Below are 27455 nucleotides of genomic sequence, written 5' to 3' on the forward strand. Positions count from 1 at the left end.
GTTGGGGGCGGGGCGAGTATTGGGGGTGGGTGTTGGGGGCAGCGTGGGTGTTGGGGGCGGGTGTTGGGGCGGGGCGGGTGTTGGGGCGGGGCGGGTGTTGGGGGCGGGTGTTGGGGGGCGGGGTGGGTGTTGGGGGCGGGTGTTGGGGCGGGGCGAGTGTTGGGGGCGGGTGTTGAGGGCGGGGCGGGTGTTGGGGGCAGGTGTTGGGGGCGGGGCGAGTATTGGGGTGGGTGTTGGGGGCGGGTGTTTGGGGCGGGGTGGGTGTTGGGGGCGGGTGTTGGGGGCGGGGCGGGTGTTGGGGCGGGGTGGGTGTTGGGGGTGGGTGTTGGGGGCGGGGCGGGTGTTGGGGGCGGGGCGGGTGTTGGGGCGGGGTGGGTGTTGGGGGCGGGTGTTGGGGGCGGGGCGTGTGTTGGGGGCGGGGCGGGTGTTGGGGCGGGTGTTGGGGGCGGGGCGGGTGTTGGGGGCGGGTGTTGGGGGCAGGGCGGGTGTTGGGGCGGGTGTTGGGGGCGGGGCAGGTGTTGGGGGAGGGACGGGTGTTGGGGGCGGGGCGGGTGTTGGGGGCGGGGCGGGTGTTGGGGGCGGGTGTTGGGGGCGGGCGTTGGGGCGGGTGTTGGGGGCTTGGCGGGTGTTGGGGGCGGGGCGGCTGTTGGGGCGGGGCGGTTGTTGGGGTGGGTGTTGGGGGCGTGGCGGGTGTTGGGGGCGGGGCGGGTGTTGGGGTGGGTGTTGGGGGCGTGGCGGGTGTTGGGGGCGGGGCGGGTGTTGGGGGCGGGTGTTGGGGGCGGGGCGGGTGTTGGGGCGGGTGTTGGGGGCGGGGCGGGTGTTGGGGGCGGGGCGGGTGTTGGGGGCGGGTGTTGGGGGCGGGGCGGGTGTTGGGGGCGGGTGTTGGGGGCGGGGCGGGTGTTGGGGGCGGGTGTTGGGGGCGGGGCGGGTGTTGGGGGCGGGTGTTGGGGGCGGGTGTTGGGGGCGGGTGTTGGGGCGGGGCGCGTGTTGGGGGCGGGTGTTGGGGGCGGGTGTTGGGGGTGGTTGTTGGGGGCGGGTGTTGGGGGCGTGGCGGGTGTTGGGGTGGGTGTTGGGGGCGTGGCGGGTGTTGGGGGCGGGGCGGGTGTTGGGGGCGGGTGTTGGGGGCGGGGCGGGTGTTGGGGCGGGTGTTGGGGGCGGGGCGGGTGTTGGGGGCGGGTGTTGGGGGCGGGTGTTGGGGGCGGGGCGGGTGTTGGGGGCGGAGCGGGTGTTGGGGCGGGTGTTGGGGGCGGGGCGGGTGTTGGGGGCGGGGCGGGTGTTGGGGGCGGGTGTTGGGGGCGGGGCGGGTGTTGGGGGCGGGGCGGGTGTTGGGGGCGGGGCGGGTGTTGGGGGCGGGTGTTGGGGGCGGGGCGGGTGTTGGGGGCGGGTGTTGGGGGCGGGGCGGGTGTTGGGGGCGGCTGTTGGGGCGGGGCGGGTGTTGGGGGCGGGTGTTGGGGGCGGGGCGGGTGTTGGGGGCGGGGCGGGTGTTGGGGGCGGGTGTTGGGGGTGGTTGTTGGGGGCGGGTGTTGGGGGCGGGGCGGGTGTTGGGGGCGGGTGTTGGGGGCGGGGCGAGTGTTGGGGCGGGGCGAGTGTTGGGGGCGGGGCGGGTGTAGGGGCGGGTGTTGGGGGCGGGGCGGGTGTTGGGGGTGGGGCGGGTGTTGGGGGCGGGGCGGGTGTTGGGGGCGGGGCGGGTGTTGGGGGTGGGTGTTGGGGGCGGGGCGAGTGTTGGGGGCGGGTGTTGGGGGCGGGGCGGGTGTTGGGGGCGGGTGTTGGGGGCGGGGCGAATTTTGGGGGTGGGTTTTGGGGGCGGGTGTTCGGGGTGGGTGTTGGGGGCGGGTGTTGGGGGCGGGGCGGGTGTTGGGGGCGGTGTTGGTGTTGGGGGCGGGGCGGGTGTTGGGGGCGAGTGTTGGGGGCGGGGCGGGTGTTGGGGGCGGGGCGAGTATTGGGGGCGGGTGTTGGGGGCGGGTGTTGGGGGCGGGGCGAGTATTGGGGGCGGGGCGGGTGTTGGGGGCGGGGCGAGTATTGGGGGCGGGGCGGGTGTTGGGGGCGGGTGTTGGGGGCAGGGTGGGTGTTGGGGGCGGGTGTTGGGGCGGGGCGGGTGTTGGGGGCGGGTGTTGGGGCGGGGCGGGTGTTGGGGGCAGGTGTTGGGGGCGGGGCTAGTATTGGGGGCGGGTGTTGGGGGCGGGGCGGGTGTTGGGGGCGGGGCGAGTATTGGGGGTGGGTGTTGGGGGCGGGGCGGGTGTTGGGGGCGGGGCGAGTATTGGGGGTGGGTGTTGGGGGCAGCGTGGGTGTTGGGGGCGGGTGTTGGGGCGGGGCGGGTGTTGGGGCGGGGCGGGTGTTGGGGGCGGGTGTTGGGGGGCGGGGTGGGTGTTGGGGGCGGGTGTTGGGGCGGGGCGAGTGTTGGGGGCGGGTGTTGAGGGCGGGGCGGGTGTTGGGGGCAGGTGTTGGGGGCGGGGCGAGTATTGGGGTGGGTGTTGGGGGCGGGTGTTTGGGGCGGGGTGGGTGTTGGGGGCGGGTGTTGGGGGCGGGGCGGGTGTTGGGGCGGGGTGGGTGTTGGGGGTGGGTGTTGGGGGCGGGGCGGGTGTTGGGGGCGGGGCGGGTGTTGGGGCGGGGTGGGTGTTGGGGGCGGGTGTTGGGGGCGGGGCGTGTGTTGGGGGCGGGGCGGGTGTTGGGGCGGGTGTTGGGGGCGGGGCGGGTGTTGTGGGCGGGTGTTGGGGGCAGGGCGGGTGTTGGGGCGGGTGTTGGGGGCGGGGCAGGTGTTGGGGGAGGGACGGGTGTTGGGGGCGGGGCGGGTGTTGGGGGCGGGGCGGGTGTTGGGGGCGGGTGTTGGGGGCAGGTGTTGGGGGCGGGGCGGGTGTTGGGGGCGGGGCGGCTGTTGGGGCGGGGCGGGTGTTGGGGTGGGTGTTGGGGGCGTGGCGGGTGTTGGGGGCGGGGCGGGTGTTGGGGTGGGTGTTGGGGGCGTGGCGGGTGTTGGGGGCGGGGCGGGTGTTGGGGGCGGGTGTTGGGGGCGGGGCGGGTGTTGGGGCGGGTGTTGGGGGCGGGGCGGGTGTTGGGGGCGGGGCGGGTGTTGGGGGCGGGTGTTGGGGGCGGGGCGGGTGTTGGGGGCGGGTGTTGGGGGCGGGGCGGGTGTTGGGGGCGGGTGTTGGGGGCGGGGCGGGTGTTGGGGGCGGGGCGGGTGTTGGGGGCGGGTGTTGGGGGCGGGTGTTGGGGGCGGGTGTTGGGGCGGGGCGCGTGTTGGGGGCGGGTGTTGGGGGCGGGTGTTGGGGGCGGGTGTTGGGGGTGGTTGTTGGGGGCGGGTGTTGGGGGCGTGGCGGGTGTTGGGGGCGGGTGTTGGGGCGGGTGTTGGGGGCGGGGCGAGTGTTGGGGCGGGGCGAGTGTTGGGGGCGGGGCGGGTGTAGGGGCGGGTGTTGGGGGCGAGGCGGATGTTGGGGGTGGGGCGGGTGTTGGGGGCGGGTGTTGGGGGCGGGGCGGGTGTTGGGGCGGGTGTTGGGGGCGGGGCGGGTGTTGGGGGCGGGTGTTGGGGGCGGGGCGGGTGTTGGGGGTGGGTGTTGGGGGCGGGGCGAGTGTTGGGGGCGGGTGTTGGGGGCGGGGCGGGTGTTGGGGGCGGGTGTTGGGGGCGGGGCGAGTTTTGGGGGTGGGTTTTGGGGGCGGGTGTTCGGGGTGGGTGTTGGGGGCGGGTGTTGGGGGCGGGGCGGGTGTTGGGGGCGGGTGTTGGGGGCGGGGTTGGTGTTGGGGGCGGGGCGGGTGTTGGGGGCGGGTGTTGGGGGCGGGGCGGGTGTTGGGGCGGGTGTTGGGGGCGGGGCGTGTGTTGGGGGCGGGTGTTGGGGCGGGGCGAGTATTGGGGTGGGGCGGGTGTTGGGGGCGGGGCGAGTATTGGGGGCGGGGCGGGTGTTGGGGGCGGGTGTTGGGGGGAGTATTGGGGGCGGGGCGGGTGTTGGGGGCGGGGCGAGTATTGGGGGCGGGGCGGGTGTTGGGGGCGGGGCGAGTATTGGGGGCGGGGCGGTTGTTGGGGCGGGTGTTGGGGGGAGTATTGGGGGCGGGGCGGGTGTTGGGGGCGGGGCGAGTATTGGGGGCGGGGCGGTGTTGGGGGCGGGGCGAGTATTGGGGGCGGGTGTTGGGGGCGGGGCGAGTATTGGGGGCGGGGCGAGTATTGGGGGCGGGGCGGGTGTTGGGGGCGGGGTGGGTGTTGGGGCGGGGGTTGGGGGCGGGGCGGGGGTTGGGGATGTTTTCGCTGAGAGTGCAACACTTGCTCCCAGGATTCTGTGGCCTCTCAATCATCAACAACGTACATTTGTAAAACTCCCTGATTGTAAAAACTCACTAAGGTGGTTCACAAGTGGAAGAAGGCCGAGGAACAGATGTCTCACATTTGGAGAGGTGACCAAAAGCTCGGTCGAAAAGGTGAGTTTCTAGAAGGATTTTAAAGGAGGAGAGGGATGTGGAAAGTGGAGAATTTAGGGAGGGAATTCCAGAGAGAGGGAACGAATGGTTGAAGGTTCTGACACCAACGTTGGGCGGAGAGAGAGGGTCGTTCTCTGAGCCCGGGACTGGGAAGATATTGAAGGCTGGAAGGGGTTGGTGAGGTTGGGTGGGTGAGAGACGGGCCAGGATTTTAAATGTAACCTGTGGAGGGAAGCAGCGTGGGTCAGAGAGGCAGATCCATCAGTCTCACAGCAGTAACTCACAAAATAATAGAATCGACCATTAGGAAAAAGCATGAACAGTATCTGAAAATAACCTCGTAAAGGGCACTCCTACCTGACCAACCTTGCTTGATCTTTTTGGGGACGGGAAATTTCAGTAGATGTGGAACAACTTATGCAGTCTACCTGGAGTCCAGTCCAGATAGTCTTCAATATAGTTCCACATGAAAGGCTGCTACAGAACGTAAGGCAGTGGTTAGCCTTGGAGCAGGAATTGGCTGCAAGAAAGAATGCAGCAGGAACTAGTGAGCGGCGAGATAACAGGCTGGGGAGAGTCCCAGGGATCGGTGCTGGGTGATGTACTGAGTGGGGTGTCCCAGGGATCGGTGCTGGGTGATGTACTGAGTGGAGTGTCCCAGGGATCGGTGCTGGGGACTGAGTGGAGTGTCCCAGGGATCGGTGCTGGGTGATGTACTGAGTGGAGTGTCCCAGGGATCGGTGCTGGGTGATGTACTGAGTGGGGTGTCCCAGGGATCGGTGCTGGGAGATGTACTGAGTGGAGTGTCCCAGGGATCGGTGCTGGGTGATGTACTGAGTGGAGTGTCCCAGGGATCGGTGCTGGGTGATGTACTGAGTGGAGTGTCCCAGGGATCGGTGCTGGGTGATGTACTGAGTGGAGTGTCCCAGGGATCGGTGCTGGGGGATGTACTGAGTGGAGTGTCCCAGGGATCGGTGCTGGGTGATGTACTGAGTGGAGTGTCCCAGGGATCGGTGCTGGGTGATGTACTGAGTGGAGTGTCCCAGGGATCGGTGCTGGGAGATGTACTGAGTGGAGTGTCCCACGGATCGGTGCTGGGTGATGTACTGAGTGGAGTGTCCCAGGGATCGGTGCTGGGTGATGTACTGAGTGGAGTGTCCCAGGGATCGGTGCTGGGTGATGTACTGAGTGGAGTGTCCCAGGGATCGGTGCTGGGTGATGTACTGAGTGGAGTGTCCCAGGGATCGGTGCTGGGTGATGTACTGAGTGGAGTGTCCCAGGGATCGGTGCTGGGTGATGTACTGAGTGGAGTGTCCCGGGGATCGGTGCTGGGTGATGTACTGAGTGGAGTGTCCCAGGGATCGGTGCTGGGTGATGTACTGAGTGGAGTGTCCCAGGGATAGGTGCTGGGAGATGTACTGAGTGGAGTGTCCCAGGGATCGGTGCTGGGTGATGTACTGAGTGGAGTGTCCCGGGGATCGGTGCTGGGTGATGTACTGAGTGGAGTGTCCCAGGGATCGGTGCTGGGTGATGTACTGAGTGGAGTGTCCCAGGGATCGGTGCTGGGTGATGTACTGAGTGGAGTGTCTCAGGGATCGGTGCTGGGTGATGTACTGAGTGGAGTGTCCCAGGGATCGGTGCTGGGTGATGTACTGAGTGGAGTGTCCCAGGGATCGGTGCTGGGTGATGTACTGAGTGGAGTGTCCCAGGGATCGGTGCTGGGTGATGTACTGAGTGGAGTGTCCCAGGGATCGGTGCTGGGTGATGTACTGAGTGGAGTGTCCCAGGGATCAGTGCTGGGTGATGTACTGAGTGGAGTGTCCCAGGGATCGGTGCTGGGTGATGTACTGAGTGGAGTGTCCCAGGGATCGGTGCTGGGTGATGTACTGAGTGGAGTGTCCCAGGGATCGGTGCTGGGTGATGTACTGAGTGGAGTGTCCTGGGGATCGGTGCTGGGTGATGTACTGAGTGGAGTGTCCCAGGGATCGGTGCTGGGTGATGTACTGAGTTGAGTGTCCCGGGGATCGGTGCTGGGTGATGTACTGAGTGGAGTGTCCCAGGGATCGGTGCTGGGTGATGTACTGAGTTGAGTGTCCCGGGGATCGGTGCTGGGTGATGTACTGAGTGGAGTGTCCCAGTGATCGGTGCTGGGTGATGTACTGAGTGGAGTGTCCCAGGGATCGGTGCTGGGTGATGTACTGAGTGGAGTGTCCCAGGGATCGGTGCTGGGTGATGTACTGAGTGGAGTGTCCCAGGGATCGGTGCTGGGTGATGTACTGAGTGGAGTGTCCCAGGGATCGGTGCTGGGTGATGTACTGAGTGGAGTGTCCTGGGGATCGGTGCTGGGTGATGTACTGAGTGGAGTGTCCCAGGGATCGGTGCTGGGTGATGTACTGAGTGGAGTGTCCCAGGGATCGGTGCTGGGTGATGTGCTGAGTTGAGTGTCCCGGGGATCGGTGCTGGGTGATGTACTGAGTGGAGTGTCCCAGGGATCGGTGCTGGGTGATGTACTGAGTGGAGTGTCCCAGGGATCGGTGCTGGGAGATGTACTGAGTGGAGTGTCCCAGGGATCAGTGCTGGGTGATGTACTGAGTGGAGTGTCCCAGGGATCGGCGCTGGGTGATGTACTGAGTGGAGTGTCCCGGGGATCGGTGCTGGGTGATGTACTGAGTGGAGTGTCCCAGGGATCGGTGCTGGGAGATGTACTGAGTGGAGTGTCCCAGGGATCGGTGCTGGGAGATGTACTGAGTGGGGTGTCCCAGGGATCGGTGCTGGGTGATGTACTGAGTGGAGTGTCCCAGGGATCGGTGCTGGGTGATGTACTGAGTGGGGTGTCCCAGGGATCGGTGCTGGGTGATGTACTGAGTGGAGTGTCCCAGGGATCGGTGCTGGGAGATGTACTGAGTGGAGTGTCCCGGGGATCGGTGCTGGGTGATGTACTGAGTGGAGTGTCCCAGGGATCAGTGCTGGGTGATGTACTGAGTGGAGTGTCCCAGGGATCAGTGCTGGGTGATGTACTGAGTGGAGTGTCCCAGGGTTCGGTGCTGGGTGATGTACTGAGTGGAGTGTCCCAGGGATCGGTGCTGGGAGATGTACTGAGTGGAGTGTCCCAGGGATCGGTGCTGGGTGATGTACTGAGTGGAGTGTCCCAGGGATCAGTGCTGGGTGATGTACTGAGTGGAGTGTCCCAGGGTTCGGTGCTGGGTGATGTACTGAGTGGAGTGTCCCAGGGATCGGTGCTGGGAGATGTACTGAGTGGAGTGTCCCAGGGATCGGTGCTGGGTGATGTACTGAGTGGAGTGTCCCAGGGATCGGTGCTGGGTGATGTACTGAGTGGAGTGTCCCAGGGATCGGTGCTGGGAGATGTACTGAGTGGAGTGTCCCGGGGATCGGTGCTGGGTGATGTACTGAGTGGAGTGTCCCAGGGATCGGTGCTGGGTGATGTACTGAGTGGAGTGTCCCAGGGATCGGTGCTGGGTGATGTACTGAGTGGAGTGTCCCAGGGATCGGTGCTGGGTGATGTACTGAGTGGAGTGACCCAGGGATCGGTGCCGGGAGATGTACTGAGTGGAGTGTCCCAGGGATCAGTGCTGGGTGATGTACTGAGTGCAGTGTCCCAGGGATCGGTGCTGGGTGATGTACTGAGTGGAGTGTCCCAGGGATCGGTGCTGGGTGATGTACTGAGTGGAGTGTCCCAGGGATCGGTGCTGGGAGATGTACTGAGTGGAGTGTCCCAGGGATCGGTGCTGGGAGATGTACTGAGTGGAGTGTCCCAGGGATCGGTGCTGGGTGATGTACTGAGTGGAGTGTCCCAGGGATCGGTGCTGGGTGATGTACTGAGTGGAGTGTCCCAGGGATCGGTGCTGGGTGATGTACTGAGTGGAGTGTCCCAGGGATCGGTGCTGGGTGATGTACTGAGTGGAATGTCCCAGGGATCGGTGCTGGGTGATGTACTGAGTGGAGTGTCCCAGGGACCGGTGCTGGGTGATGTACTGAGTGGAGTGTCCCAGGGATCGGTGCTGGGTAATGTACTGAGTGGAGTGTCCCAGGGATCGGTGCTGGGTGATGTACTGAGTGGAGTGTCCCAGGGATCGGTGCTGGGAGATGTACTGAGTGGAGTGTCCCAGGGATCGGTGCTGGGTGATGTACTGAGTGGAGTGTCCCGGGGATCGGTGCTGGGTGATGTATTGAGTGGAGTGTCCCAGGGATCGGTGCTGGGTGATGTACTGAGTGGAGTGTCCCAGGGATCGGTGCTGGGTGATGTACTGAGTGGAGTGTCCCAGGGATCGGTACTGGGTGATGTACTGAGTGGAGTGTCCCAGGGATCGGTGCTGGGTGATGTACTGAGTGGAGTGTCCCAGGGATCGGTGCTGGGTGATGTACTGAGTGGAGTGTCCCAGGGATAGGTGCTGGGTGATGTACTGAGTGGAGTGTCCCAGGGATCGGTGCTGGGTGATGTACTGAGTGGGGTGTCCCAGGGATCGGTGCTGGGTGATGTACTAAGTGGAGTGTCCCAGGGATCGGTGCTGGGTGATGTACTGAGTGGAGTGTCCCAGGGATCGGTGCTGGGTGATGTACTGAGTGGAGTGTCCCAGGGATCGGTGCTGGGTGATGTACTAAGTGGAGTGTCCCAGGGATCGGTGCTGGGTGATGTACTGAGTGCAGTGTCCCAGGGATCGGTGCTGGGTGATGTACTGAGTGGAGTGTCCCAGGGATCGGTGCTGGGTGATGTACTGAGTGGAGTGTCCCAGGGATCGGTGCTGGGAGATGTACTGAGTGGAGTGTCCCAGGGATCGGTGCTGGGAGATGTACTGAGTGGAGTGTCCCAGGGATCGGTGCTGGGTGATGTACTGAGTGGAGTGTCCCAGGGATCGGTGCTGGGTGATGTACTGAGTGGAGTGTCCCAGGGATCGGTGCTGGGTGATGTACTGAGTGGAGTGTCCCAGGGATCGGTGCTGGGTGATGTACTGAGTGGAATGTCCCAGGGATCGGTGCTGGGTGATGTACTGAGTGGAGTGTCCCAGGGATCGGTGCTGGGTGATGTACTGAGTGGAGTGTCCCAGGGATCGGTGCTGGGTGATGTACTGAGTGGAGTGTCCCAGGGACCGGTGCTGGGTGATGTACTGAGTGGAGTGTCCCAGGGATCGGTGCTGGGTAATGTACTGAGTGGAGTGTCCCAGGGATCGGTGCTGGGTGATGTACTGAGTGGAGTGTCCCAGGGATCGGTGCTGGGTGATGTACTGAGTGGAGTGTCCCAGGGATCGGTGCTGGGTGATGTACTGAGTGGAGTGTCCCAGGGATCGGTGCTGGGAGATGTACTGAGTGGAGTGTCCCAGGGATCGGTGCTGGGTGATGTACTGAGTGGAGTGTCCCGGGGATCGGTGCTGGGTGATGTATTGAGTGGAGTGTCCCAGGGATCGGTGCTGGGTGATGTACTGAGTGGAGTGTCCCAGGGATCGGTACTGGGTGATGTACTGAGTGGAGTGTCCCAGGGATCGGTGCTGGGTGATGTACTGAGTGGAGTGTCCCAGGGATCGGTGCTGGGTGATGTACTGAGTGGAGTGTCCCAGGGATAGGTGCTGGGTGATGTACTGAGTGGAGTGTCCCAGGGATCGGTGCTGGGTGATGTACTGAGTGGGGTGTCCCAGGGATCGGTGCTGGGTGATGTACTGAGTGGAGTGTCCCAGGGATCGGTGCTGGGTGATGTACTGAGTGGAGTGTCCCAGGGATCGGTGCTGGGTGATGTACTGAGTGGAGTGTCCCAGGGATCGGTGCTGGGAGATGTACTGAGTGGAGTGTCCCAGGGATCAGTGCTGGGTGATGTACTGAGTGGAGTGTCCCAGGGATCGGTGTTGAGAGATGTACTGAGTGGAGTGTCCCAGGGATCGGAGCTGGGTGATGTACTGAGTGGAGTGTCCCAGGGATCGGTGCTGGGTGATGTACTGAGTGGAGTGTCCCAGGGATCGGTGCTGGGAGATGTACTGAGTGGAGTGTCCCAGGGATCAGTGCTGGGTGATGTATTGAGTGGAGTGTCCCAGGGATCGCTGCTGGGTGATGTACTGAGTGGAGTGTCCCAGGGATCGGTGCTGGGTGATGTACTGAGTGGAGTGTCCCAGGGATCAGTGCTGGGTGATGTACTGAGTGGAGTGTCCCAGGGATCGGTGTTGAGAGATGTACTGAGTGGAGTGTCCCAGGGATCGGAGCTGGGTGATGTACTGAGTGGAGTGTCCCAGGGATCGGTGCTGGGTGATGTACTGAGTGGAGTGTCCCAGGGATCGGTGCTGGGAGATGTACTGAGTGGAGTGTCCCAGGGATCAGTGCTGGGTGATGTACTGAGTGGAGTGTCCCAGGGATCGGTGCTGGGTGATGTACTGAGTGGAGTGTCCCAGGGATCGGTGCTGGGTGATGTACTGAGTGGAGTGTCCCAGGGATCGGTGCTGGGTGATGTACTGAGTGGAGTGTCCCAGGGATCGGTGCTGGGTGATGTACTGAGTGGAGTGTCCCAGGGATCGGTGCTGGGTGATGTACTGAGTGGAGTGTCCCAGGGATCGGTGCTGGGTGATGTACTGAGTGGAGTGTCCCAGGGATCGGTGCTGGGTGATGTACTGAGTGGAGTGTCCCAGGGATCGGTGCTGGGTGATGTACTGAGTGGAGTGTCCCAGGGATCGGTGCTGGGTGATGTACTGAGTGGAAAACTTGCAGAGTGTATTTGTTAAATATGGAATGATCAAACCCCCCCAGGGTCCAGGGGTTCTGGAGGCTCCTGTTTAGTGCTGGGAATGTGTTTTCCACAATCAGGGAATGGACTCATATCCCTTTTTTAATAACGGTGTTTAACAGATTATGTGTTATTAACCACATAGGTTTAGCATATTTCGTATTCAGTATCGGGGCTGCAGTAGTTATTTGAAGTTGTGTTTAAGGAGAAGCTGCTCGGAGCCTTGTGTGTTCCCCATCCCATGGGTTACCCTCCGTGAAACTAATCCGACTCTTACTGAGCTAGTTTTTTGTGTTTTCTTCAGGTTTAAGATGCTGCTCTCGAGCAGGATGTCCTCGGACAATCCCTCCAGTATTTTCATTGAAATCGGCCATATAAAGTACAATATATTTAAGGTAACTGAACCGGCAACAAACAGCTTAGTCCAAAATAGCCGAGCAGGCAGACAGTGAAGAGAGTCTGGCGTCAGCCATGCTCAGCACTGACCCCCTCACCTCGTATTATCACAGAAACACGCTTTGTCTGTGTGAAAATTAGAATCTCCTACTGTAACCACGCTTCCCTGATCTCGGTGTACATACATCCTCCCCACTACATCACAACTCCCACCAGAGCCTTGCATCCTTCACTGTTCCTTAGTTCGGTAGCATAGTGATTATGTTACTGGATCCGGAGACATGAGTACAAATCCCACCACGGCACCTGGGGAATTTAAATTCAGTTAATTAAATAAATGTGGAATAAACAGCTAGGGGGCGATTTTAACTCCGGTGTGGGATGGTGTCATGTTATCCGAATTTCATGTTTCCCACACGAATCTAAATAGATGTGGGAGATTGATGCAATTTTAACTTAAGTGGCCAATTGATTTCCAACCTGTAGGAAGCCTTTGCAAATGGGTTTCTCATGACTGAAAGTCCCCTCCGATGACGTCATCATTGCTGCTGCATTTAAGGTCCACAGCAAGCCTTGCTTCTTCTGCAGGCTTCCAGCTTCCTCCATTTGGTGTCACAGGGACCTGCAGGAAAGATGACAAGCGGGAGGGCGAGATCAGCGCCTCGCTTTGACGAGGTGGATCAGGGAGGAAGAGGCCTCCCACTCAGACCAAGGCTGTGTGGATGCAGGTGGCTGAGGAGCTCAACTCCTTGGGAGTCACCCGCAGAACCTGGATACAGTGCAGGAAAAGATTTCATGACCTTCAGCGCACTGGAAAAGTGAGTATGAATTTCCCATCACCCTCAATCTGATCCCCATTGCCTTTCCTCACCAGCACTCAGCTTTAGCAATCTCTTCCTCCACATCCCACTTGACACTCACATCCATGCACCCTTACCCATTCCCTCTCTCTCTATGCTCACATTCACATAACTATTCCACCATGCAGCCCTCACACTCCCTATCACTCTGATGCTTTGAATACAACTGACAACACACAGTGAGGGCCCTTGGTCTTGCAACCTCACTCCATCTTTGTCTCCTTCTTGTAATGATATCAGCAAATAGTGATGTTATTTGCCTGTTCGATTATGATGCCTACCAGCATGATTGCATGTATTGATTGCTTGTGCCTGACCAGCAGAGGTCATGTGACCGAGACAAGCAAGGCAGTCTAGTTTAGTTTCAGTTTTGTTCTAGAGGCATCACTAGCATGATAGCTCCTGCAATGCTGTATAAAGAGTTGAACAGACTTTAGATTAAAACTCATTCTCTTTCATAAATGTCTCGTCATTGAACCCACAAAGAAATCAATACATGGTGTCAGAAGTGGCTGAAAGAGATGAAGAGAAAACATCTGAAGTTAAATCAGCTCTCCACAAATTAGCAAGCCAAAAGAGAACATCGTTGCTTACCATTAGAGAATAGCTAACGAAGTGAAAAATGGAAGGTTTACTCCCACCGGCGACGCTTCAGTTGGCAGGTAATGTGGCTGAAAATTGGAGGAGATTCAAACAACATTTAGAGTTGTATTTAGCGGCAATCGGAGCTGACGAGAAAAGTAATAAAAAGAAATCGTCACTGTTCTTACATGTCGTGGGTGATGAAGCGCTGGAGGTGTATAATAACTTCACATTCGCTGCTGATGGAGACAAAATGAAGCTAGATAAAATAATGGAACAGTTTGAGGCCTACTGCATACCTAAACGTAACGTGACGTTTGAGAGGCACGGATTTTTCACATGTGTACAGAAAACGGGTGAGACTATTGATCAATATGTGACTGAACTGAGAAACAGAAGCAAATCGTGTGAATTTGGGGGACTGGCAGACTCGCTGATAAAAGACAGACTGGTGTGTGGTATTCCAGATAATGGTCTAAGGGAAAGACTGCTAAGAGAGCAAGATCTAGACCTGGGAAAAGCCATAGCACTGTGTAGGGCTACAGAGACTGTGAAGTTGCAGGCAAAGGAGCTGTTCAGTGACAATAGCTGCAACGTGGATGCAGTGAGAATGAATGGACACAAACTGTTTAACAAAAAGAGCGCCAATGTGAAAAAAGAGGCGTAGCCAGCGAACGAAAATGAAAGGGACAATCGAAAGACATGTAGTCGATGCGGTACACAGCATCCACCAAAAGAGCGTCCAGCATATGGTAAAAAATGCAATAGTTGCAACAAAAACAACCATTATGCCCGTTGCTGTAAGAACCAAGTGCAACAAAGCAAGGTCCATGCAGTAGATGAAAGCGACATAGAGGAGTTCTATGTAGATGTTGTGTCTGAAAACAAACAAGAAGAAAGAGACTGGATGTTGACACTAAAAGTGAATGACATATACATTCCATTTAAATTGGATACTGGAGCACAAGTTAATGTGATATCAGAGACTGATTTTAAGAAAATTAGACCCAGACCAAAGATACATGGAATAAAAGTGAAAGTGACAGGATACTCAGGTACTGAAATACCAGTGAAGGAAGATGCATTGTCAAAGTAACACACAAGGACAGAGAGCACACGCTAGCATTAATCGTGGTGCCAAAGGATGTGCAAGCCATACTAGGTTTAAAAGCCTGTGAGAGACTGAACCTGGTAAAGAGAGTCCTCGTTGTGGAAAGCGAAGGAGAGACAGTCTATGATGAACTGAATGTTGCGTACACACCGGGTAAGCTGATGTATACAGCAGACACGTTGTCCAGAGCTGTTGACCCAGGAGAGCCCGCAAACACAGTGAAAAGACTGAAGTACAAGGCAAAAGACAGTGGAACTGACTTCTACCAGAGCATGCTTGTATACCGCACAACGCCGCTCGAGTGTGGTATGTCACCAGCCCAACTCCTGATGGGACGTCGGCTAAGGTCAAACCTACCCATCCCGGAGAACCTCCTGAAAACAAAAGAGGGGGAGAAAGTGAGGAAGTTCAAAGAGCAACAGAAAGAAAAGCAAAAGTACTACTATGACAGAGGAACACAAAACCTACCTGAACTCCACACTGGTGACCAAGTAAGGTTCAAAGACAAAACAAACACATGGACTCAGACGGGAACTGTCCTGAGTGAAGTTCAACCAAGATCATACACCATTCAGACAGATGAGGGTGCTGTTCTGAGAAGAAATCGTAGGGATCTTCTCATGGGACCAGCCACAGCAGGTCAAGAGACTGATACTGTTGAACAACCTGATCACACAGCTGAGAACCAATCATCTGAGGCAACAACTCAGATTCAAGGACAATCAATCAGAAAATCCTCAAGACACGTGAAGCCTCCTGAGAGACTCATTGAGCAAATTTAAGGACTATTGTTATAGAAGGAAGTAATGTTATCTTATTCTTTCTTCAAGTTCTAGTGTAGTTACATATTTCATGTGAACACACAAAGCAAGGTTAAAAAACCTTGATCATGATAATGATAATGTAAGTTCATTAAGTGTTACAGTTAAAATGCAGATTAATACAAAGAAAACATGTTGTTAGTTAAAAGTAAAATACTTTTGTTTTAAGAAAAGGAGATGTAATGATATCAGCAAATAGTGATGTTATTTGCCTGTTCGATTATGTTGCCTACCAGCATGATTGCATGTATTGATTGCTTGTGCCTGACCAGCAGAGGCCATGTGACCGAGACAAGCAAGGCAGTCTAGTTTAGTTTCGGTTTCGTTCTAGAGGCATCACTAGCATGACAGCTCCTGCAATGCTGTATAAAGAGTTGAACAGACTTTAGATTAAAACTCATTCTCTTTCATAAATGTCTCGTCATTGAACCCACAAAGAAATCAATACACTTCTAAGTATCAATGCTATGGATTCTCTACACTCACTCCTTCATTCTCACTCAGCCTCCACTTGTCTCCCTCATTGCAGGAAAAGAGAGCTCACAACAAAAGAGAGCGAGCTAGGACAGGATGGCCACCCTCAATAGCCCACCTGACACACTGGGAGGAGGCCGTCCTGGAAATTATGGGCATTGAGGATGATTCACGCGTGGGGGACAGACAGACGGGTACAACACAGCAAGCTGGTGACAGAAAAGTTTGGCGTCAGCAGAATTCAACGCACCCAGCACCAGCGCAGACACTCACACCTCGGTGGGACCTTCGGGACATAGAGTAGTGTTGTCACCTGGTGTATCACAGCTCACAAGTGAGCATCAGCAGATTGTGGAGACAGGGACAGCAGTGGAGAGTCCTAGTCAGAGGGCGCAGGACTCTGCCAGCTCGGCTCAGCAGCATGTCAACCCTCTGCCTCTGGGTCCATCCATAAGATCAGCGGGGCTGGAACTCCAGGCACAGATGCAGAAGCCTCTGGCAGGTTTTGTCTCTAGGGTCGCTGCGAGTGTGGAGCGAATGGAGGAGTCCATAGCGAACATTAGCAGAGCCTTTGTGGAGTCATTGGCACATGAACGCATCACCACGGAAAGGATGGCTACCTCCGTGGAAACGCTTGCTACCTCCGTGGTAAGGCTGGCTACCGTAGAGGAGAGGATGGCGACGGTAGAGGAGAGGAGGGCTACAGCCATGGAGGAGCTTAGTCGCCAGGGTATGGAAAACATGGTCATTGTTCAGAATAGAATGACATCTCTTGAGGAGCGATGGGCATCTATTGAACAGAGAAACCAGACCTTTATGGAAGTCCTTCTGAGTAGGACTGCCATTGCAGATACGGGTCCCCATGGCCCCCCTGATGTGCAGCAAGGTGCTGTCCAGCCACTTGCAGGCGCTGAGGGGGACCTGACCCATGAGAGGGAGGTTGGTGGCAGACCTCAAGGAAGTGGGGGTTCCTCTCCAAGCGCTCACACTTCCAGGCCACTGCAGAGCCCTCAGTCAGAGCCCCACCGGAGTACACACCCAAGTGAGATAGACGTCTCAACCGCTGCACAGCCGCAGGAGCAGCAGACTGCTGGCGAGCCCTCACAGGCTCGCAACCCCAGAGGATGCCCGCCAAAGGTGTCGAGACAGGAGCAGCAGGAAAGTGAGCAAGGGGCCTCCACATCTGCTGAAGCCACAGGGGAAGCACTACGTAGGAGCACACGTAAGAGGAAGATAAAGCACAAGTCGTCACAACGGTAGTCACTTGGGTGGAATTTTGTGTTTAGTGTAAAAATGCCATCACGTCGTAATTGTACATAAAAATTCTGATGGCAAATGTTGCAGTTGTGGCGTCTGTCATTTCGCTATTGGGACTTCCACATTGAGACCTTAGGAATACTTGCAACTGTCAGTATGGTGGTCAGAGTGCTAGGAATCCTCTGGTTCTTGGACATTGTCAATGCTCTGGTAAGAAGCTGCGAGGCATAAGTGTTTGATTGACTAGGCTAAGCAAATCTGGCCAGGATGAGTGCGTTCCTGCATCCCGGGCAACAATGCTCTCGTGTAATGCTGCCGCAGGTTGCTCCTCCTCCACCAGCACCACCACCGCCGCTCTGGCGGACTGAATAGCGGAGGTGGAAGCCCTTGCGGTTGACAAAGATACCTGGATTGCGATGGGGTGCCCTAAGGGCCACATGTGTGCAGTCAACAATGCCCTGCACCCTTGGAAAGCCTGCCAGATTAGCTAATCCAACCGCTCGTGCCGTGACACTTGCTCGATCCTTGGTGAAATGGATGTGATTGTGCTCGAGGGCAAAGAGGGCATCGGTTACCTGCGTGATGCAAGTGTGTGCGGCCGCCTGGGAGATGCCGCTGATGTCTGCTGCTGATTCTGGGCAGCAGGTCTTGCTGTAGCATTGCGCAGATGTCAGTCACTACCTCTCGCGAAAGTCAGAGCCGCCTTTGGCACAGCTGCTCAGACATGTTGAGATAGCTGACCCTGCGTCTGTAGACACTGTTTGGGGGGTATCTCCTGCGCCGACAGGCTTCCAGGCGCTGGCCTCTTCTGGCCTGTGCAGCCTCAGGCGGGTGAGCAGCAGCCTGTCGCTCCTGCTCCTGCTGCTGTTGTTCCTGGTTCTGCTGCTGCCGCGGCTGGTGCTCGATCTCCTCTAATGCCCAGATGGGAAGGAAATAAATGGCTCCCATGCTTCTGGTATATGCCTCAGTTGAGGAAGCGCTGAGTGAAGGTGGCGAGAGGGGTTTCCCAGGAGGCCACACTGGAGATGGGTGTGAGGCACCAACCTTCCACAGGTGTGGTTAAGCTTGGTAAAAGTTGCCCCAGACCTGAGACCACGAAGTCCTGCCACCTGCAAATGATGGCTGATCAAATCTGCTCTTTAATGGTTGACCTGCAGTTGATCGTCAGCAATCCAATAGTGCTCCCGCCAGGTTTCACATTCGTGATTCCCACCAGGCATGTTAAAATAGGATTATAGAGGCCATTTAGTGGTAATTAAGGGCCTTAAAGACCAGTCCCGCCTGTTGGATGCGGGACGGAGTCGGGACCATCAGACACGCCTGAGTTAAAATTGCTCGGAGTCGGGAACCAGGCGGGGGGGGGGGTGTCCCGCCCGCCCGTTTTGCGATTTTAACCCCCTGCACGCCTCCAAGCCCGACTCCATGGCTCAGTGAAAATCGAGCCCCTAGTCTCAGTAATGGTGACCATGAAACTACTGGATTGTCGTAAAAACCCATCTGGTTCACTAATGTCCTTCAGGGAAGGAAATCTGTCGCCCTTTCCCGGTCTGGCCTATATGTGACTCCAGACCCACAGCAATGTGGTTGACTCTTAACTACCCTCTGAAATGGCCGAGTGAGACACTCAGTTGTAACAAACCGCTACAAAAACCTTCACCTCACGGACTGCAGCGGTTTAAGGCGGCGGCTCACCACCACCTTCTCAAGGGCATCAGGGAGGGACAATAAATGCCGGGCTCGCCAGTGACGCCCACATCCCATGAATGAATAAATAAAATGAAGGTTCTACCTGTACTCTCTCCACTGCCTGTTCGCCCTTACTGAAGTCCTTTCTTTCCACTGCGATAATTGTGTCTTTTGTCAATATTGCTTCTCCTCCTCCTCCTCTCCCAATTTCCCTGTCCTTTCAAAAGATTGTATATCCTGGAATGTTTTGCTCCGAATTATGCCCAGCTTGTAGCCAGGTTTCTGCAATGACTACATCATAGCCTTTAAGCTGAATTTGTGCTTCGAACTCATTTCTTTTATTCCTTCTGCTACATAACTCGGGGTAACTGCCCCCACCCTGCTACATAACTCGGGGTAACCGCCCCCACCCTGCTACATAACTCGGGGTAACTGCCCCCACCCTGCTACATAACTCGGGGTAACTGCCCCCACCCTGCTACATAACTCGGGGTAACTGCCCCCACCCTGCTACATAACTCGGGGTAACTGCCCCCACCCTGCTACATAACTCGGGGTAACCGCCCCCACCCTGCTACATAACTCGGGGTAACTGACCCACCCTGCTACATAACTCGGGGTAACCGCCCCCACCCTGCTACATAACTCGGGGTAACTGCCCCCACCCTGCTACATAACTCGGGGTAACCGCCCCCACCCTGCTACATAACTCGGGGTAACCGCCCCCACCCTGCTACATAACTCGGGGTAACCGCCCCCACCCTGCTACATAACTCGGGGTAACCGCCCCCACCCTGCTACATAACTCGGGGTAACTGACCCACCCTGCTACATAACTCGGGGTAACCGCCCCCACCCTGCTACATAACTCGGGGTAACTGCCCCCACCCTGCTACATAACTCGGGGTAACCGCCCCCACCCTGCTACATAACTCGGGGTAACCGCCCCCACCCTGCTACATAACTCGGGGTAACCGCCCCCACCCTGCTACATAACTCGGGGTAACCGCCCCCACCCTGCTACATAACTCGGGGTAACCGCCCCCACCCTGCTACATAACTCGGGGTAACCGCCCCCACCCTGCTACATAACTCGGGGTAACCGCCCCCACCCTGCTACATAACTCGGGGTAACCGCCCCCACCCTGCTACATAACTCGGGGTAACCGCCCCCACCCTGCTACATAACTCGGGGTAACTGCCCCCACCCTGCTACATAACTCGGGGTAACTGCCCCCACCCTGCTACATAACTCGGGGTAACCGCCCCCACCCTGCTACATAACTCGGGGTAACCGCCCCCACCCTGCTACATAACTCGGGGTAACCGCCCCCACCCTGCTACATAACTCGGGGTAACTGCCCCCACCCTGCTACATAACTCGGGGTAACTGCCCCCACCCTGCTACATAACTCGGGGTAACTGCCCCCACCCTGCTACATAACTCGGGGTAACCGCCCCCACCCTGCTACATAACTCGGGGTAACCGCCCCCACCCTGCTACATAACTCGGGGTAACCGCCCCCACCCTGCTACATAACTCGGGGTAACTGCCCCCACCCTGCTACATAACTCGGGGTAACCGCCCCCACCCTGCTACATAACTCGGGGTAACTGCCCCCACCCTGCTACATAACTCGGGGTAACCGCCCCCACCCTGCTACATAACTCGGGGTAACTGCCCCCACCCTGCTACATAACTCGGGGTAACCGCCCCCACCCTGCTACATAACTCGGGGTAACTGCCCCCACCCTGCTACATAACTCGGGGTAACCGCCCCCACCCTGCTACATAACTCGGGGTAACTGCCCCCACCCTGCTACATAACTCGGGGTAACTGCCCCCACCCTGCTACATAACTCGGGGTAACTGCCCCCACCCTGCTACATAACTCGGGGTAACCGCCCCCACCCTGCTACATAACTCGGGGTAACTGCCCCCACCCTGCTACATAACTCGGGGTAACCGCCCCCACCCTGCTACATAACTCGGGGTAACTGCCCCCACCCTGCGACATAACTCGGGGTAACTGCCCCCACCCTGCTACATAACTCGGGGTAACCGCCCCCACCCTGCTACATAACTCGGGGTAACTGCCCCCACACTGCGACATAACTCGGGGTAACCGCCCCCACCCTGCTACATAACTCGGGGTAACCGCCCCCACCCTGCTACATAACTCGGGGTAACTGCCCCCACCCTGCTACATAACTCGGGGTAACTGCCCCCACCCTGCTACATAACTCGGGGTAACCGCCCCCACCCTGCTACATAACTCGGGGTAACTGCCCCCACCCTGCTACATAACTCGGGGTAACTGCCCCCACCCTGCTACATAACTCGGGGTAACTGCCCCCACCCTGCTACATAACTCGGGGTAACCGCCCCCACCCTGCTACATAACTCGGGGTAACTGCCCCCACCCTGCTACATAACTCGGGGTAACCGCCCCCACCCTGCTACATAACTCGGGGTAACCGCCCCCACCCTGCTACATAACTCGGGGTAACCGCCCCCACCCTGCTACATAACTCAGGGTAACCGCCCCCACCCTGCTACATAACTCGGGGTAACTGCCCCCACCCTGCTACATAACTCAGGGTAACTGCCCCCACCCTGCTACATAACTCGGGGTAACTGCCCCCACCCTGCTACATAACTCGGGGTAACCGCCCCCACCCTGCTACATAACTCGGGGTAACCGCCCCCACCCTGCTACATAACTCGGGGTAACCGCCCCCACCCTGCTACATAACTCGGGGTAACCGCCCCCACCCTGCTACATAACTCGGGGTAACCGCCCCCACCCTGCTACATAACTCGGGGTAACCGCCCCCACCCTGCTACATAACTCGGGGTAACCGCCCCCACCCTGCTACATAACTCGGGGTAACCGCCCCCACCCTGCTACATAACTCGGGGTAACCGCCCCCACCCTGCTACATAACTCGGGGTAACCGCCCCCACCCTGCTACATAACTCGGGGTAACCGCCCCCACCCTGCTACATAACTCGGGGTAACCGCCCCCACCCTGCTACATAACTCGGGGTAACCGCCCCCACCCTGCTACATAACTCGGGGTAACCGCCCCCACCCTGCTACATAACTCGGGGTAACTGCCCCCACCCTGCTACATAACTCGGGGTAACTGCCCCCACCCTGCTACATAACTCAGGGTAACCGCCCCCACCCTGCTACATAACTCGGGGTAACCGCCCCCACCCTGCTACATAACTCGGGGTAACCGCCCCCACCCTGCTACATAACTCGGGGTAACCGCCCCCACCCTGCTACATAACTCGGGGTAACTGCCCCCACCCTGCTACATAACTCGGGGTAACTGCCCCCACCCTGCTACATAACTCGGGGTAACTGCCCCCACCCTGCTACATAACTCGGGGTAACCGCCCCCACCCTGCTACATAACTCGGGGTAACCGCCCCCACCCTGCTACATAACTCGGGGTAACCGCCCCCACCCTGCTACATAACTCGGGGTAACTGCCCCCACCCTGCTACATAACTCAGGGTAACCGCCCCCACCCTGCTACATAACTCGGGGTAACTGCCCCCACCCTGCTACATAACTCGGGGTAACCGCCCCCACCCTGCTACATAACTCGGGGTAACTGCCCCCACCCTGCTACATAACTCGGGGTAACTGCCCCCACCCTGCTACATAACTCGGGGTAACTGCCCCCACCCTGCTACATAACTCGGGGTAACTGCCCCCACCCTGCTACATAACTCGGGGTAACTGCCCCCACCCTGCTACATAACTCGGGGTAACTGCCCCCACCCTGCTACATAACTCGGGGTAACTGCCCCCACCCTGCTACATAACTCGGGGTAACCGCCCCCACCCTGCTACATAACTCGGGGTAACTGCCCCCACCCTGCGACATAACTCGGGGTAACTGCCCCCACCCTGCTACATAACTCGGGGTAACCGCCCCCACCCTGCTACATAACTCGGGGTAACTGCCCCCACCCTGCGACATAACTCGGGGTAACCGCCCCCACCCTGCTACATAACTCGGGGTAACCGCCCCCACCCTGCTACATAACTCGGGGTAACTGCCCCCACCCTGCTACATAACTCGGGGTAACTGCCCCCACCCTGCTACATAACTCGGGGTAACCGCCCCCACCCTGCTACATAACTCGGGGTAACTGCCCCCACCCTGCTACATAACTCGGGGTAACTGCCCCCACCCTGCTACATAACTCGGGGTAACTGCCCCCACCCTGCTACATAACTCGGGGTAACCGCCCCCACCCTGCTACATAACTCGGGGTAACTGCCCGCACCCTGCTACATAACTCGGGGTAACCGCCCCCACCCTGCTACATAACTCGGGGTAACCGCCCCCACCCTGCTACATAACTCGGGGTAACCGCCCCCACCCTGCTACATAACTCAGGGTAACTGCCCCCACCCTGCTACATAACTCAGGGGTAACTGCCCCCACCCTGCTACATAACTCGGGGTAACTGCCCCCACCCTGCTACATAACTCAGGGTAACTGCCCCCACCCTGCTACATAACTCGGGGTAACTGCCCCCACCCTGCTACATAACTCGGGGTAACCGCCCCCACCCTGCTACATAACTCGGGGTAACTGCCCCCACCCTGCTACATAACTCAGGGTAACTGCCCCCACCCTGCTACATAACTCGGGGTAACTGCCCCCACCCTGCTACATAACTCGGGGTAACTGCCCCCACCCTGCTACATAACTCGGGGTAACCGCCCCCACCCTGCTACATAACTCGGGGTAACTGCCCCCACCCTGCTACATAACTCGGGGTAACTGCCCCACCCTGCTACATAACTCGGGGTAACTGCCCCCACCCTGCTACATAACTCGGGGTAACTGCCCCCACCCTGCTACATAACTCGGGGTAACCGCCCCCACCCTGCTACATAACTCGGGGTAACTGCCCCCACCCTGCTACATAACTCGGGGTAACTGCCCCCACCCTGCTACATAACTCGGGGTAACTGCCCCCACCCTGCTACATAACTCGGGGTAACTGCCCCCACCCTGCTACATAACTCGGGGTAACCGCCCCCACCCTGCTACATAACTCGGGGTAACTGCCCCCACCCTGCTACATAACTCGGGGTAACTGCCCCCACCCTGCTACATAACTCGGGGTAACTGCCCCCACCCTGCTACATAACTCGGGGTAACTGCCCCCACCCTGCTACATAACTCGGGGTAACTGCCCCCACCCTGCTACATAACTCGGGGTAACCGCCCCCACCCTGCTACATAACTCGGGGTAACCGCCCCCACCCTGCTACATAACTCGGGGTAACTGCCCCCACCCTGCTACATAACTCGGGGTAACTGCCCCCACCCTGCCCGCGGGCCCTGGTGGTTGTATTTCTCACACTTGTTCACAGTTCTTTCGAAGACTAGAGTGCGAATAGGTTTTAATTTTAAAGAATAAGATGGGGCCAAGTGGATATTTTACAATCCTTCCACCAAAATGTGGTTTTGCCATTATTTTAGTTTCATTCTGTTTTGTTGTGAGTGTAAAATGGAAATGATTCTCTCTAGATGGTGATGCAATATCTGTACTACGGAGGCACAGACACTCTGCAGATTCGAACCAGCGACATACTGGAGGTAGGCTCCGCTTTGCACAGATTGACCCTGGTCATTGCTGGTCGAGATGGGGGCGGGGGCGGGGGAATCGGGGGATGGGGTGAATCGGGGGGGGTGGAATCTGGGGGGTGGGGGGGGAATTGGGGGGGTCGATCTGGTCCGGTCAGTTTGCAGTCGGGCGGGTTTGGTTCCAATGGCCCCCCACCCCCCGGGACAGAAACACTTGCTCACCGGAGAACAGACCCCCAGACAGGCTCCAGTCCTGTAATCAACCCGAAGAACCCCACAGCTTGAGTCTCTGCTTGAGCCAACAGTTTAAACCCATTCTCCCTCTGCTCCCCCTCCCTCATCCCCTCCCCCTCCCTCTCCCCCACCCCCTTTCCCTCTCCCTCTCCCCCATCCCTCCCTCTCCCCATCCCTCCCTCTCCCCACCCCTCCCTCTCTCTCCCCATCCCCCACCTCTCCCCAACCCTAACCCCCCTCCCTCCCCCTCTCACTTTCCACCCTCTCCCCCTCTCTCTCCCCCACTCCCTCTCCCCCTCTCCCTCCCCCTCCCCCTCCCTCCCCACTCCCTCTACCCCTCCCCCCCTCTCTCTCCCCCTCCCCTCCCCCTCCTCCCCCCCTCCCTCCCCCTCTCCCCCTCCCCCTCTCCCTCCCCCCTCCTCCCCCTCTCTCTCCCTCTCCCCCTCTCCCTCCCCCTCCCTCTCTCCCCCTCTCCCTCCCCCTCCCTCTCAGTAATTACCGAGCCCCTTCAGTTCTCTCATGGAATGTTTGTATATTTGAGAGCGGGTTTGGCCCACGCCCACCTGCTGTGTCGTTCTGTCTGATTTTCTCAGGATAGATGTTTAACAAGCCCTTAACGTGTAACTTTTTCCATTGATTCCTGTCCAAATACTTTTGTCAATGGGAAGCAGGCTGAGAGTAGTGGAGAATTATTTCTGGCATGTGCAAACTTAAAGAACGAGGGTCAAGGTTTCAAATTAAGGATAACAAAAGAAAATTGAGAGTCAGGCCGAAGTGTTCAGTAAAAGAGGGATTGAAGTGGAAAAGGCCACCAGACAGAAACCACAAGTGTATTCTAAACGGGTCTGGACAAAACCCTAGAATCAGACAGCACAGAAGGAGGCCATTCGGCCCATCGAGTCTGTACCAACTCTTTAGTAGAGCTCTTCTTCTTGGGCAGTCCCTCAGAGCCGAGGATGACTCGCTTCCACATTAAAAATGAGTTCCCAGGTGATCGATGAGTCCAATGCGGGACCTACAGTCTCTGTCACAGGTGGGGCAGACGGTGGTTGAAGGGGCGGGTGGGTGGGGTGCTTGGGTTGACGTGCACTCCTTCCGCTGCCTGCGCTTGGCTTCCACTTGCTCCCAGCGAAGACACTCAAGGCGTTCGGCGCCTTCCCGGATGCTTCTCCTCCACTTTGTGCGGTCTTGGGCCAGGGATTCCCAGGTGTCGGTGGGGATGTTGCACTTTTTCAAGGAGGCTTTGAGGGTGTCCTTGAGGCATTTCCTCTACCCACCTGGGGCTCTCTTGCCGTGTCGGAGCTCCGAGTAGAGCGCTTGTTTTGGGAGTCTCGTATCGGACATGCGGACAATGTGACCCGTCCATCGGAGCTGATCGAGCGTGGTCAGAGCTTCGATGCTGGGGATGTTGGCCTGAGCAAGAACACTGACGTTGGTGCGCCTATCCTGCCAATGGATTTGCAGGATCTTGCAGAGGCAGCGTTGGCGGTACCTCTCCAGTGCTTTGAGGTGCCTGCTGTACATGGTCCATGTCTCTGAGCCATACAGCAGGATGGGTGCTCGCTGTGTGTGGGTGCTCGCTGTGTGTGGGTGCTCGCTGTGTGAGGGTGCTCGCTGTGTGAGGGTGCACGCTGTGTGAGGGTGCTCGCTGTGTGAGGGTGCTCGCTGTGAGGGTGCTCGCTGTGTGAGGGTGCTCGCTGTGTGAGGGTGCTTGCTGTGAGGGTGCTCGCTGTGTGAGGGTGCTCGCTGTGTGAGGGTGCATGCTGTGTGAGGGTGCTCGCTGTGAGGGTGCTCGCTGTGTGAGGGTGCTCGCTGTGAGGGTGCGCACTGTGTGTGGGTGCTAGCTGTGTGAGGGTGCTAGCTGTGTGTGGGTGCTCGCTGTGTGTGGGTGCTCGCTGTGAAGGTGCTCGCTGTGTGAGGGTGCATGCTGTGTGTGGGTGCTCGCTGTGTGTGGGTGCTCGCTGTGAGGGTGCTAGCTGTGTGTGGGTGCTCGCTGTGAGGGTGCTAGCTGTGTGGGTGCTCGCTGTGTGAGGGTGCTCGCTGTGAGGGTGCTAGCAGTGTGTGGGTGCTTGCTGTGTGTGGGTGCTCGCTGTGAAGGTGCTCGCTCTGTGAGGGTGCACGCTGTGTGAGGGTGCTCGCTGTGAGGGTGCTCGCTGTGTGAGGGTGCTCGCTGTGAGGGTGCGCGCTGTGTGTGGGTGCTCGCTGTGTGTGGGTGCTCGCTGTGTGTGGGTGCTCGCTGTGTGGGTGCTCGCTGTGTGAGGGTGCTAGCTGTGTGAGGGTGCTAGCTGTGTGTGGGTGCTCGCTGTGTGTGGGTAGAAACATAGAAGATAGGAGCAGGAGTAGGCCATTCGGCCCCTCGAGCCTGCTCCGCCATTCAATGCGATCATGGCTCATCATCCAAATTCAGTTCCCTGTCCCTGCCTTCTCCCCATATCCCTTGATCCCTTTAGCCTTAAGAAATATATCTAACTCCTTCTTGAATATATTTAATGAATTGGCCTCCATTGCCTTCTGTGGTAGAGAATTCCACAGGTTCACCACTCTCTGGGTGAAGAAATTCCTCCTCATCTCTGTCCTAAATGGCCTACCCCTTATCCTTAGACTGTGACCCCTGGTTCTGGACTCCCCGATCATCGGGAACATCCTTCCTGCATCTAGTCTGTCCAGTCCTGTCAGAATTTTATAACTTTCAATAAGATCCCCTCTCATTCTTCTAAACTCCAGCGAGTATAAGCCCAATCGTCCCAATCTCTCCTCATACGTCATTCCTGCCATCCCAGGTATCAGCCTGGTGAATCTTCGCTGAACTCCTTCCATGGCAAGAATATCCTTCCTCAGATAAGGCGACCAAAACTGCACACAATACTCAAGATGTGGTCTCACCAAGGCAGCAAAACATCCTTGTTCCTGTACTCAAACCCTCTCGCTACGAAGGCCAACATACCATTTGCCTTCTTAACCGCCTGCTGCACCTGCATGCTTACCTTCAGTGACTGATGCACAAGGACACCCAGGTCTCGTTGCACTTCCCCTTCTCCCAATCTATTGCCATTCAGATAATAATCTGCCTTCCTGTTTTTGACACCAAAGTGGATAACCTCACATTTATCCACGTTATATTGCATCTGCCATGCTTTTGCCCAATCACCCAACCTATCCAAATCATCCTGGAGTTTCTCGGCATCCTCCGCACAGCACACACGCCCACCCAACTTTGTGTCGTCTGCAAATTTGGAGATATTACATCTAGTTCCCTTGTCTAGATCATTAATATATATTGTGAATAGCTG

General features: G+C 58.2%; 1 protein-coding gene across 2 annotated transcripts in view; it reads left to right on the plus strand.

The window, feature by feature from the left end:
* Nucleotides 1-27455, plus strand: part of abtb3b (ankyrin repeat and BTB domain containing 3b) — a 234491-nt gene that overhangs the window by 202145 nt on the left and 4891 nt on the right. Inside the window, exons 14-15 of one of the 2 annotated variants that reach the window (XM_086009708.1) lie at nucleotides 11421-11511; nucleotides 23875-23943. In XM_086009708.1, the coding sequence (XP_085865834.1) occupies nucleotides 11421-11511; nucleotides 23875-23943 (160 nt within the window). Of the gene's footprint in view, nucleotides 1-4322; nucleotides 5170-11420; nucleotides 11512-23874; nucleotides 23944-27455 lie in introns of those variants that run through there. The other variant, XM_086009710.1, reaches the window with a different exon arrangement.

This window comes from Somniosus microcephalus, chromosome 16 (genome assembly GCF_052327205.1).
Source record: "Somniosus microcephalus isolate GS21.2 chromosome 16, FLI_Smic_1.0, whole genome shotgun sequence".
NCBI lineage: Eukaryota > Metazoa > Chordata > Chondrichthyes > Squaliformes > Somniosidae > Somniosus > Somniosus microcephalus.